The sequence below is a fragment of the Monomorium pharaonis genome, chromosome 5 (genome assembly GCF_013373865.1).
Source record: "Monomorium pharaonis isolate MP-MQ-018 chromosome 5, ASM1337386v2, whole genome shotgun sequence".
In the NCBI taxonomy this organism is placed as follows: domain Eukaryota; kingdom Metazoa; phylum Arthropoda; class Insecta; order Hymenoptera; family Formicidae; genus Monomorium; species Monomorium pharaonis.
In genome coordinates, this window is record NC_050471.1 from 26,804,693 (window position 1) to 26,818,880 (window position 14,188).

General features: G+C 37.3%; 1 protein-coding gene across 6 annotated transcripts in view; it reads right to left on the reverse strand.

Moving 5' to 3' along the window:
- The window catches only part of LOC105833943 (whirlin), a 100,976-nt gene that overhangs the window by 38,458 nt on the left and 48,330 nt on the right, over positions 1-14,188 (reverse strand). For 5 of the 6 annotated variants that reach the window (XM_036287646.1, XM_012676065.3, XM_012676059.3 and 2 more), the window contains 2 exons: positions 13,828-13,887; positions 8,074-8,222 (listed from right to left, as the gene is read on the reverse strand). In XM_036287646.1, coding sequence (XP_036143539.1) covers positions 8,074-8,222; positions 13,828-13,887 — 209 coding nt within the window. The remainder of the gene's footprint in view (positions 1-8,073; positions 8,223-13,827; positions 13,888-14,188) is intronic. The other variant, XM_036287647.1, reaches the window with a different exon arrangement.

Here is a 14,188-nt window from a genome sequence, read left to right on the forward strand (position 1 = left end):
ATAAAAATTAATATGAAATATATGAAATACAAAATGTTTTCAAAAATCAACTCTTAAAATATTAGTATGTTAAAAAGTATATATATATATTTAAAATATATTTGAATATATTGAAGCAGACGTTCAGATTTGAACGTGTCCGAGAACAGAACTGCGCGATGAAAGGCAAAGAGAGCTTCTGACAGGAGATCGTGATCACCCAGGATGACTCGCTGATGACGAGCGTTTATTCGCTTTCGAGGTGGCACGGGCGCCGCGCGAGGCTGCGAGAAACGACCGTACGAACGGATTCTCACCCGGAAAAGTTGGAAAGCAGCATGGAGCACGTGAAGGTTACGAGGCGCCGATCACACGCGGACAATTTCTAACACGCTGTGATTAACGTAATTCACTTCTGGATCGCGTCATCGGACGTCATGGACGTCCTCATCGCGGACGTTCCGGGACGAGCAGTTGCAGAGATCGCAGGTGGCATCGATAGGAAGAATTTCTCTCCGCGCGCAATCAATTTTCCCTTAATCACCATCATTACGGTTCCGCAGGCGGTTAATTTTCATTTTCACGCCATTTGTCGTTCCTGCTTTACGACGCGCGGTTGTTCTCGGCGGAAGAAGAAGGGGAAACGACGCGTTTTCTTACTTTATAAATTAATGCGTTTTCTAAACTAATTAACTTTTGCGTTTTCAAATTGTTCCAGGGGCAAGGAGCGATTTGTCGAATATGCATCGGCTAATTTAGCCGGGGCGAGTTTAATCGAAAGAGATTAATCTAATTCTCTAATTCCCGCGACGAGGGAAGCATAAAATCACGAAATAGGTCACTTATTTTTAGAGGCGGGATTAGCGAACTACGTGCGCGGATTTTTATTTATTTATTTATTTTTGCGGGTGAAACCACGACCAATCACGTTGATGGAAAACTTGCGAGAGTTAGAAACGTGCGATACGTTATTTTTTTCCCCCTTGAATTGCAATGCGATACGCGGTTAAACTTTTAATTGCGAAATCGCACTTGTGACTTAAAATCGCAAACACAACTTAAAATCACATTTGCAATTATTATCGATATTCTAAATACTTGAAAAAAAATTTTTACGAGTAATTTTTTTGCCCGCAATGCTAAAAAAACAGTTAAAATAGAAAATATTATAGTAATACAAATTTTTGTTTAATGTTATCTATAAAAAATACATCAAATAAAACAGTAGAAAATAGAGGAAATCTATTTATTTATATTGAAAAGCAAAATAAATGTTTTAGTTAAGTAAATGCTAATTATTATTTACTTCTTTTATATTTGCTACGCACAATACTTATTTTAAAAATAGACTTTTTTACAGAAATACATACTTTAAATAATCTTAAATTTTTTTAAGTATTTGTTAAATCTACTTCAATGTTGCCTCAGCGCTGCAGCTGCATATACATATGTCGTTTATTTTTTGTTTAAAGTAACCGCTGAAAATTTCACTATACATTTTGATTGTTTTGAATCGCATAAAATTTAAAATTACTTATGATTCAGAATCGTGCTTGAAGTAACACGTGATTGAAAATCGCGTTTACATTCACAAAATCACGCGCAATTCGAAATTACATCGGCGATAAAAATCGCGACGCGACGTATAACGTTCACCGCGATTGCTAAGAAAAATCCCAGTTATGCGATGAACAATTTTTTGAGTCGCACATTTCCAAGCGAGAGCTAAGGTTTCGCGACGAACATTTCGTTGCTGAGACGATTACGGTACTGGCGACTGCCGCGGCTCATTTGTTTCATTCTGTTACCCGGGATACGACCTAGTGTGTAAGAAAGCCGCACCGGTGTGAAAATTTCAAGGGCTTTCTCGTCATTGCCCTCTACTCGTTTCAAACTGCGCCGCGGAGATCGTTTCTACAGTAACTAAAACTAGGAATTGATCACCAAAAACGCGTGGCTCGATAAGCTCAAAAAAAAAAAAATATATATACGTCGGGGCAATTTAATAAATGTACATGCAGTACTCTTTAACAAATAATTTCTAAATAAAATATGTCTTTGTATATTTAAAATGAGAAAATTATTTTATTATTTTTACTATTGTTTTAAACTTTTCTGTGGAATAAAATCGTGTGAAAGAAATAAAGTTTCGTACGATTGAAAAACTCGAAAAAAAAAATTTGTGTATTTTTCTACGGTGATTCTATTTTTTTGATTTATTAAAAATTACATCAGTTTATTTCTCACAGAGCGCAAAAACAAAAAAGATGAAAAATATTATAATTTAATTTATACATCACAAACGCACATATGTTTATATCGACGATGTTTTCACCGTTAAAATTGAAAAGTTACTTAAAATATTGATATCAAAATGGGACTTTTACTTATTAAATTTTTAACAATTTTTAAATTAAAGCCAAAAAGCTTTTAAAAGTGAGAATTATTTTAACAAATGGATAAATCAAATTTATTAAGAATATATTTGACATGAGAGACTGTGTGATTAGAGATATATGTAAATATTAAATTAATAACTTAAACGCGTAATATGATTAATAAGTTTTTAACTCGGTTGCTGATTTTAGATGCTTTGCAAAATTTTTACTACAATTTAACTATAATTGTTCTACATTTTTAAAAAATTACCGTCGAATTTCCGATTTCGTGTAACACAAAGGGAGAACGAAAAAAAGTCTCTTTTGATGTAACGCGACGAAATGCAAAATTCTTTCTCCGTACCGGGTTTTTGTCTCGGAAGGAAAGTTCGCGGTGCGGTCCCGCGAGCGCGCGACAAAAGACAGAACTCGAGGTGGAGATTAGATCGGCGGACAAAGGCGCAGAGGTATATTGAAATCACGAGCACACTCGGGGTAGGATCAAAAGAGGAACGTTTCGCTCGTCCATTCGTTCGTCCATCCGTCCATCCGTCCATTCCCGCTAGGGACGTACGAGCGACGTGAAAGCTATCAAAGCAAAGCGCGTTGAATTCCTCTCCATATCTCGCCGACCGTCGCATTCGCGTTCGCTATCGATCCCGCAAAATTTCCTTTCATATTTTGCGACTCAACGCGGAATATCGCGTGCCTGTGCACTCGCAGAGAAAGTCGTTGAGTTCAGCATACAATGTAACAGAAAATGGCAATAGAAATGTTTGTTTTTCTTGTCTTTTCAAAGCAGACTTTTTTTTTTTCATCCTTACGACAACAGTCGAGGAAATATGGCGACCGGTGTTTATAAACCCGTGATTTTAGATTGAATAATAGCCTGTGATTGCGTGATTAATTTTCGAGGGGAGAAGATAATTTTTCTAGTCAAGTTACACTTATAAGTGTAAATACCGTTCGACCGTCCTGAAATTCCGAGATATTCTTAGACATTTTGCATTGGATTTATTATTTAAATGTAGCAACAGTTTTTCTCGTCTCACTTATGTAACTAATTATTTTAGAATCGCATATCACATAATAGCTGCGTGTATCAATATCATTTTTCAAGCAAAATGCCTATTATAAACTTTTTTTAAAAATCCCTTGTATTAATAATAATTATATTATGAATATTCTATATACTTCTGTTATTAATTTCAATCAATTTCGGGAGAGATTTTATCAAATTTTTTTTAACCGTTCTAATGAGTTTTGCTTTCACGTTAATTTGCTCGCTGATGGACAGATGGATGGATGGGGATGGACAGATGAGCACCGTTCCGGTAAATTCCAAATTAGCTTGTATCGCACTAATAAATACTCAACTTTCTATAATAATAATGTGAGTGAAAAACCAGAGTTTCATTGTCATTCAATATAAAAGCTTAATAAATATTTTATTAACGTAATTTTTTTCACCCTCGCGAATTATTTATTCTCACTTCTATTTTAATAGTAATATTGTTAATAAATATTAACACTTCTTATACTTATACTGGTATTACTTAATGTAAAATCGACATTAAGATTTTTTAATTAATTTTTTATAGAACTGCGTTAATAAATATTCGACCTTCTATAATAATGTAATTGGATAAAAGAATACAGTTTCATTAATTTTAATATGGGAGTTTCAATATTTTATTAGCGCGACTGGGACTTTTTTTATTTTTTCGAGTTATTTAAATTCAGTTTATATTTTTATAAAAATGTAGTAATAAACATTCTTGTAACCTATTTTGAAATTTCTTAATTAATATTTTATACAACCATATACAATAAATAATCGATTTTTTATGATTGTGGGATTGACTAAAATCCCAGTTTTATTATTACCGGAATAAAATATCGAATATTTTATTAGAGAAACCAGAATGAAGATTTTTGTATCTTCGTAAATTATTTTAATTTCTTACATAATAACGGTGATAAAAATGGTAATAAAAAATATTAACTCTTTTCTGGTGATAATTGTTGAACGCAAAAAGATCTATATTAAATCTACATTTCTTCATTAATATTTCGCAAGGTTTCATTCGTACTAAAAATGGATGAATTAATAAAAAACGAAAAGACAATTTTTAGATTTAATGAATTGAAAGGTAATAAAAGAGGATGGAGCTGAGCTAATTAGCCATAGTATAAATTAAAAGTTAGAAAATATCCATTGATTGAACAATATCACAAAGTCAACTTTTAATCTTAAATGCGATTATCTTCAGTGTGCGCCGATAGAATTGAGTAACAATAATAACAAAAAGTTATTAATTAAAAAATAATAGTTAACTGTTATAAACTTTAGTAACAAGTTAGAATAAGTACAAATAGTCGTCCATTATAACAATAAAAAGTAAAAAAAAACATACAAAATATACAGACGCAAAATTTAACATTTTCGCATGCAGAAAGTAATGACGATTGCGTTAGAATCTAGAAAAGATGGCGGTTGTACATATTATAACAATGTGGATCGATTTAACAAAATCACCTGACAATCGTGGAACGAGACATTTTCACGGGACGGCTTTTCCATCGGCGCAACAGTCCTTTTCTACCGTAAAATCGAAAGCGTACGTCGCCAATCGCAACAGCAGCTTGTGTCGAGTACATCGTGAATGGAAATGTAGAATAGTGAAAACTGTCGTGCGCTCGCTCTGCCGACTAAATCCACCTCGATTATCGATTTCCCACCCACGCGCCGCCACGTGGAAAAGATCACCTTTGCGGCGATTCGCCCTTCGCGCCCTCGCCCGACAGAATTCAGCAAAGAGAACCTCGCTAAAGCGAATTTCACTCCGTCATTGGCTGCATTGGCATCGAGCCGAACACCTTCGAAATGCTACTTACAGAATTCCCCCCGAGCGTGCAGAATATTTGTTACCTCGATAAATGTCACACGGGTAGTTAAAGGTCTAAAACTGAACTGTGTACGCGAATCATAGATTTAATCTTGGTTAATTATAACTGCAAACTGAATGAGCTCGGAAACACAAAAAGGGTAAATTCGTCTCGTGACGTCAAACTTATTATTGAGGAACTATAGCGAATCGAAAAATAGGATATTTTTCAACATCGTGTGAAACTTTTGTTTAAACAGATATACAATGTATTTTGAAAAAGTGTTTACTTGTAAAAAAATTTATCATTTTTCAAATGAATAACTCAGACATGATGTGTCCGATGGATTAAAAAATTTATAACAATATTTTTAATAACGTTTAACCGTAAAGAAAAAGTTATTTAGTTTTCAGTTTTAGGTGATTTATCGAGGCTGAATTTACTTTGAACGCTATTATTATTTATTTATTCTAATTTTGCATTAATTTTTTAAAATAAAAATACGTATTTTCAAAGTAAAAGTTTTACATGATGAAAAATACCCTATCCTTCGATTCGCAGAAGTTCTATAATCCTTTAAACCTTTCGAGCCAAAGCGGCATATGAATTATTGATTAAAGTTTTACACTATGTTATGTATGAAAAATACCGTGATAAAAAGTCACCGATCTGCGAAAGCATTAACGCGATAATCACGATTATTAATCCTCAATGGCGACGAGCGAGAAAGCGTTTCCATAATTTTTACGACGCTGTAATATCACGATAAGGATGGACAGCAGATTAAAACACGGGTTGATGAAAAAAAAAAAAAAACTAATCTACTTTAGCGTCTACTGGCGAAATCAAAGTTCACAGCTACGTGATATCTCGATTCCGATACAAAATTAAAAGATCAATCGACGGATGCAACGATGAGCAGCAACGTGTCGTCGCTGTTCTCTGGAACGGCGTAGGTAAGGAGCCATTAACATCTCTGGCCAGGTTGCAGCCAGGTGAAGGTAGGTGCATTGAACTGTTGCACGAAGCGCCCTGTTGTACGTACACGCATCTACCTCGGTATGTTTACGTACCTAGGCTTCTCGGCTACTAGTCCGAGGAGATGCTGAAGAGAGGGGTCCGTGGATACCGTGAGAGTCTCATGAGGAAAACGAGAGAGAGGGGGGAGGGGGAGAGGGGGGGGGAGAGGGGAAGGTAACCGTGGCGGCAAATGAAATATCGATGTACCGCGCGTACCTTACAGAGAAACGCCATTACGTTAATCCCGCATGAGGAGAGGAACTCGGGGGGGAGTTTTTCCGAGCCCACCTGCGATCTTTGCGCGTATCTCCCGCGGATTACCGCGAGACTCTTCTGCGAGCGAAAAGGTATAATTAGCCGTTTGTCAATCATTCGATCATCGCGCACAAGCGGTCGCAGAAGTGACCTTCTCGCGCCTCGAGAGTAAATTGTCGCTCGCTACAATACAAACGGGGTAATCACGAGCTCCTGCTCGGTTGCGAAGTCAACGGTGAATTAATTAACGATAAATCTAGAGAGAGAGAGAGAGAGAGAGAGAGAGAGAGAGAGAGAGAGAGAGAGAGAGAGGCAGTGTCTTGTCAGCGATCGTTTAAACGCGCCACTTTCCATTTGCTCCACACAGCACAGAAGGATTGCAGAGATATTTCACATCGCAGGATTACAACACTGCAGAGACATTGCTGCAACATTGTTGATATAAAAAAAATCTGATTCAATATAAAGAAAAAAAAGCAAATGTCAAATTAACTTTTGTATATTCATATGAACGCATTCATTGTTTCATATATACGTAACAATATATAATCCTCTTAGGAGAATTTGAAAATCTTGAATTTCAACAATATTATAGCCTTATTTCAATACTATAATTATTTCAAAAATATTATTTTGATAATTTTATTCTAAACAAATTATAAGCTTTAATTTGAACATACAGTATTTTCTATCCAAAATTTTTTCATTTCCAGTCGAAAAAATTATTCTTAAATAACAAGAATATAATTTTCTTGATTAAACTATATAAAATGTTAAAATAAATCTCCATTCAAGTACATTTTTTTTATTTAACGCAATATAATCTTATTTCAAGATTTTCATTTTGAAACTAATGGTATTGTCAAAATAACAATATCCTTTTTTTTGTTGCACTGCAAGATTCTGTGTTGTACGGAAGAATAATATAGAATTGTTTAAACATCTGAGAGATTTTTAATATTGGGAAAAAGTCTTTGAAAGCAAAAAATGTTGAACTTATGTGAAGATAATTTTTGACTTGTTGCATATAGAAGTTTGAGCTTTCGTTTCTTTGTATTTTCATGTATAGTTTGAAAAGTAACGAGAGGTGCTGACAGACATTCTATACATGTAGGCAGCTTTGTAAACTTGTTACTTAGATGAAAGTGATCGCCAGTATGTCCCTCGCTAATTAGCTCTTTGTCTATCTACACAACAAGCGGCTACAGCGAAAGGGAAGTGATCTTAACGCAATAATAGCTGTATCGAAGGGAGAGAGAATGGTAAAAGTCAACGTCGAAAGGGTCGCTGTCGCCATTTTGAACCCAGCACTTCTCGCCAACACTCGTCCGCACTTTCTTCAATCTCTCATAGACCAAGTAACTTTAACGATTTCCCTTACCCAGCGTCGGGTCTTAACGACCTGCTATTACGCGATTTTCCCTGACGCGTGAAAATTAACGCCGTTCAAAATGGCGGCTCGCGACGCCATCCGGCGTCGGAAAGAAGGACAGAAGAAAGAAAGAAAGAGAAAGAGAGAGAGAGAGAGAGAGAGAGAGATCATGCGGTCGACCTGGTCCTGGGCATGTCGGCCCCGAGACCGCTGTCCTCGCTCGGTGATCTATACTCCTGGCTATCCCGCGGTAGAAGAGGGCCCGTCACTCCTAGGGGATCTCCCTCGACGTCCACCAGTCGTCCCGGACGGCAACCGGGCACACCCCTCTGCGGGAAATCAGATGTCCTATCATACCGTGCGCCTTTTCCGTTTACCGCGCGTGAAAAGAGAGAGAGTGCTTTCTCATTTTTTTCTTTCCCTCGAACGAGGGGCGATCGGCCGATCGATGATTTCGTCCGGCGAGATGTGATATATGAAATATCTTTCCCCCTTCCCTCCCCCCTCCTTTGGACACGGATTTTGTCTCTCACGAGTCCACAAATATTTGTTGTCACACATTCGTCGAACGATTTTTATTTTTGCGTAGGTATCGTAATTTTCGTAACGATAAAGTAGCGATTGCGAGTAAGAGAAAAAAATAGATCGGACAATTGGATGAACTTAATTAAAATTTAAAAGATAAGTTAAGAGAATTACTTTTATTTGCTTAGTTAAGTTAAATGAGGGCGTGCGCGTGTAACTGATGCAATTTGAATTAAATTAGAGAAATAATAAGTGGCATATTTATTGGTATTATTATACGTAGAATAATAATTAAAATTCTAGTTATGTATAAATACGCGTGGTTAAAATTAAAAATTAAGATAACAAAGAAAAAAACAAGATAATTTTGTTTTTTTTAATTATAAGTAAAACGAAACAAAATATTATTTATTTAATAACCTTTTAAAATAAAACAATACGATGTATTTACGATTTTTGAAATAACAATTGTATTGAATTTTAATAACGCGACAGAAATAATTAATAATGATGCATAATACAAATCCCTTTACGTTTCGAATCCTCGAAAAGGTAAGGGTAGACCAAATGACGCGTGCTTAATGACAATTAGGCTTCGCGCGGCTCATTAACCCCGGTTAGCATTGATCAGCTCGAACTGATTTAGTGGCAATTGCAGTTCAAGCGCCGCGGCGAAATTAGCAATTGTACAGCAATTCATCATCGATCGACGTGTCGCGCATCGTTCTGCCGGCAACATTTGTCTCCGCGTGCAGCTGACACTTGATTTACGACGTCCCGCACCGAGGCTTCCGGAAACACGCGTCGTCTCTTCGCAATCGACCCGGCGAAGGGGATCGATCTACGCGTCTCCGTCAATCGTGCCAGGGTGTCGTGAATCGAGCGTCGATCGAACGGATACTCGCGAAAAGTTTGCGTCGATTTCGTTGGCGCGCGAGGTGCTCGCGGTTTTCTGCGATTCTCTCGCGGAGAGCGAAACGCTCTCGCAGTCTCGACTCTTATTCTCGCGATCGCTTAGCTCGAAAACTCAGGAACCGCGAAACGGAACGAGCGTCTCTCGATGTTGTTTATTTTTTTTTTTTTTTTTAGTGGGAAAGGTAGGAGGAAGATGTGATGATGTCTGGCGAATACAGCAGCTTTCTACTTGTCTATGTTAGTAGCGGGCATCTAACAAATCGTATCCGACTAATGATAAGAGAATGTATGTGCAAGAGCGCAACATTTTCTCGTAATGAGAAATTATAATTGTATTATATCTCTGCTTTAATTGCGGCAAAAAGAACGGCGCCCGCATATAAATATAAATATATAAATAAAGTAAAATTGTTTATAGCATAATTATAATTACGCCAAAAATTATATAGAAGTGGGTCATAAATATATAAATCACGTAATGTGTACGTAGCATTTTTCATTGTGTATTTACACAATTTATATTATAATTCACCCATTATAATATAAATTATATTTCTGTTTAATTATAATTATGCAATTATAATTACGTAATCGTAAAGTCGCACCCCCGATGCCTTTGCCCTCAATTGCTCGTCGTCGATTCCTCCGGATTTAGTAAAATAATTAAATGCTTTTATTTTTTTTTAAATAATTATCCCAGATAAATTAATATAATTATTACGATATGCAGTAACGAATTGCTTAATGAAAATTTAGAGTCATTTAAGTTTCAGCAAAATTTGTGTACGTTAATTTATCTGGGTACGAGTGTAATAAAAAAAATAGAATAAGTGATGAATGAAAATAGCATATCTCGATATCAGAATTTAATGCGAAGGAATCGATTATCGAATTGTCGGCAAACACGGACTCATCGCGGGGAGCAAAATAGCGCCGCATATAAGCAGGATTATATATAAATAATAGTAATAGCAGTAGCGGTGAATAAGAATCCAATATAAAAAAAGTATTAAAAAGTATTTTAAAAAATAGAAGAAGAGAATGCTAACAGCATAATTCCAGAGAAAGTAAAAGAAAGAGGGGGACGCGCCGAGGAAAAAGCTGCGCTTGGACGAACAAAATTCGTTCGAAGAAATCTCGCGTCTATTAAACAAACAGCGTAGTTAACAATAATTAATTACTAATTACTTCGCTACGACTAATTCTATTTTACATGTATATTACGAGGAAACGCTACGGCGCTAAGAGAGCATGTAAATGGATGGACGAAGCAATTCGATTCTAAACAAATCAAACCTGAACGAAGAGTGGAGAACGAAAAGAGAGATGAATGCTCACTTGAAAGTGCGCACATGATTTATATCTCGCAATATCTTGTTTTGTTTCTCTCACGACGTTACACGTTGAATTTAGCGCTACTGAAACGTACTGCTGGGTAACGTGTACGTGCATTTTTCTCATTTGACGGAAGAAATTCAAAGGCACGGTTCTCTCGAACCGTACAGCGTACTCGTACACGTATTTGCGGATGCGTAACGCGCGTCAGAAGAGAGACCATTAAACATTATCAGCGCGGCATAAACATGATAAAATTGTTGTCCGCCGTGCTCGAGGCGCAACAATGTGTTCACTTGCTCAATCGATATTTCCTCATGTACCAGAGCGAGTTTTGTTCATCAGGCAGCTGTTGTTCTCAGCGCGCGGAAGGAGAGAGAGAGAGAGAGAGAGAGAGAGAGAGAGAGAGAGAGAGAGAGAGAGAGAAAGAGAAAGAGAGAAATTGTATATAGAGAGAAAGAGACGAAGGGGCTGCAAGTCATTTTCCTAAAAGACGAGTCATGCTTTGTTCGAAGGAGAAGAGATAACGACAGACCGGAACGATCAAACGGAACAGGATCGATCGTAATAATGGCGATCGATATATTGCGCGCTTCCCTTTCCGTCTCTCCTGAGCGGCGCAAAAGGATCGCGACGGATCCTTCGCCGCGAGAGAGAGAGAGAATCCTCCGTTCTTCCTAAGAGCGTCCGTCTTCCTGCGTGCGTGGCGTTTCTCCGTTTTCCTCGCACCTCTCCAATCGATAAATACTTGATCGCGGATCTTTCCGTCCTGCTTCGACCGCCGGTCGCATCTGTGTGTGCCGATAACGAGCGATAACTCGATATCCGATACTCGAATGTCCGTCCGTTCCCATATTTGTCGCGCATACCGATTCTCCCGGAGCCCTCCGTTTTCATATTGAAGATCTCTTGTTTTCGTGCCAAAATTATTCTTGCGTACGTAAATATTATTGAATACTGACATCTAAGTTAAGTTACATTTAGTATTTAGTTTAACAATGATGATAGTTAAGTATTAACAAAAGTATGTCCCCAATTCAAAAAATTTAAAATTATAAAACTGGCAATGCAGACGATATCTTGATATATAATGAACTATTTTTTGCGGCCCAAATTCATCTTGAAGGAATAAAATCGAAAAGTTGTGATTCAGTTTTTGTTTTTGTTTGTTTTATTATTTATCGATAAGATGAAATAGAGAAAAATTGATTTTTTTAAAATGAGGTTTATTAATTAGAAAACTTATTAATTATTTAAAACATTCTAAAATTATATATTTACATAAATTGTCAGGGGTTGATTTTTACCTCTTCAGAGTGAATACGGGTAGCAAAAAAATTATTTATATAGATATCAAGATATCTGTACATGTCGTAAAATTTTCATAATTTTCAAGGTATATTTAGTATACAATTCTACTTGAATACTAAATTATATTCATACTTTATTAAACTATTATGAGAATTTGATTTTCCTTGCGTTGTAATTACTTTGAGATTTCTAACGGAAGCACAAATCTAATAAAATCACAAATTTTCAATTTCAATTTATATTAAAATTCAGATTTACGAAGCGTTTTATTTCTTGAAATTTTGATACAACGGTCAGACAAGTTCTGCTTTCTGTCGCGGCAATTATTTCGAGCAATTCTGTTGAGTGTTGTAAATTATGGTGCTTTTGTTACGAATTATTAATCGTGCCGTAGGACATTTCTCTTGGGATTGGCTCCCTTTGTCCGCACAGTTTCGCTCGTTCTCGGGGAGACGATAATTTTCCTAACGGCCGCAATTTGTCGATTAGGGACGCGCGCTCAATGAGGAACTTTCGGGGGAATATTTCCCTGTTGCTTTCCTCGCGGAGAGTCCATTGACAAAGGGCGGGCACACGCAAAAGCGATTCCGAGTGTCTCGGCAATTAGGGTGAGCAGAGATCCACAGAACAGTGAGTGAAAAAAAAGAGAGAGAGAGACAGAGACAGAGTGAAAAAAAAGAGAAAGAGAAAAAAAAAACTCAGTTTCATACATCATTGTCATAGAGACGAGAGAGAATTCTGATAGAAAGACGCGTGTAGTACGTGTGCCTGTACACTGCAAAACATATCTTCTTTATATATAAAGGACATGTATATTTTATAACGGAATATACAATATTAGAACGGATTTCTTACGTGTCCATTTTACTTAAGCGTGACTGGCGCAATTCTTAATGTGACATTTTATCTATGTATGACAATGTCTTTTATATAAATAGGACTGAAAATAATTATTATAGAATAGACGTTAAACCGGACATTATAAAGGATGTGGTCCGGACATTATAAAGGATGTGGTCCGTCATGTATATTAAAGCGGACGAAATAAACAAAACTATGCTGGCAACGCAATATGGCGCGAGCGGTAGCGATAGCTTTGTCGTTCACTGTTACAACAGTCTGTTAGCTTGTCTGCTTTGACGGCCGTTCTCTTCGCAGTTGTGATGAGTGTTTTTGTTGCTAATTGTTGGTGCTAGTTGTGGGTGTCGATCGGCGCGGTGGCCGTCGCGGTGGGTATGCGGCATGTGATTGCGAATTTGGGTTGCTTCCCAAGGATGGTGACGCGGGTGTGTGCTCCTCTTGCGGGCATTATTCGCCTTTACATGAGCGTGTGAGAAAAGAAGCACACGTTTGCGTTGTCATCCGCGGGAGACAACTCAAATTCGTCGCGGTCGCATGCCGTGCATTTGCCGCGGTGGTTGCCTCGTCGATCAGTGCCCGTGTTGGCACCAACGGTTAGCAATAGAGATGTTTATTGCAACTGAGGAGAGGGCAGCCGTTAGGGCGGACATTAGTCCGTTCTATTTATGAAGGACATTAAAGACAATGTCCTGCATATATAATTCCGTTTTAATTTCACACTTATCTAAAGTGGAAAAAAAGTCATTTTTTTCCATTATAGTTTCGCGGAATTTAGAGCGGATGTGTTTTGCAGTGTACGTGAGTAAGTGAGTGACAATACGCGGCAACGCGCGGGGTGATCGCGAAATTTATGCGTATGTGTGTGTGGTGTATGTCCGTGTGTCTATGTGTGAGTTGCATTCTATGTAAGCTCGAAGAATATGAATAGAATATAGGAGAGACAGAGAGACAGAGAGAGAGAGAGAGAGAGAGGGGGGTTTAACTTACCGGAAGATCGTGCAGCGAGGGAGTCACTATCAGGTCCGAGTGTGCGCGGTCGCCTTTTCTCTGGAAAAATAAACATAAAGCCACGTTTTAAAAGGCACGTATTGGCGGACTTTTCTTTAGGATCTCCTGAATCGCGCGATTCATGTTCTTCGGCGAAACGGCACGGCGGCGGCGGTAGCGGTCGTAAAACCGCCATCGAGTTAAAATGAAACGAGCTCCCTCGGCCTTCTAGCTCAATTTTGATATAACCTTCCTCTAAGGAGATATACGGTGGGAAAACGTTTTAAGTAAAATGTATTTCTTTAAATTATAATTTCGAAATCGAAAGATATACAGTTATTTCCCAGCAATAAATATTTTT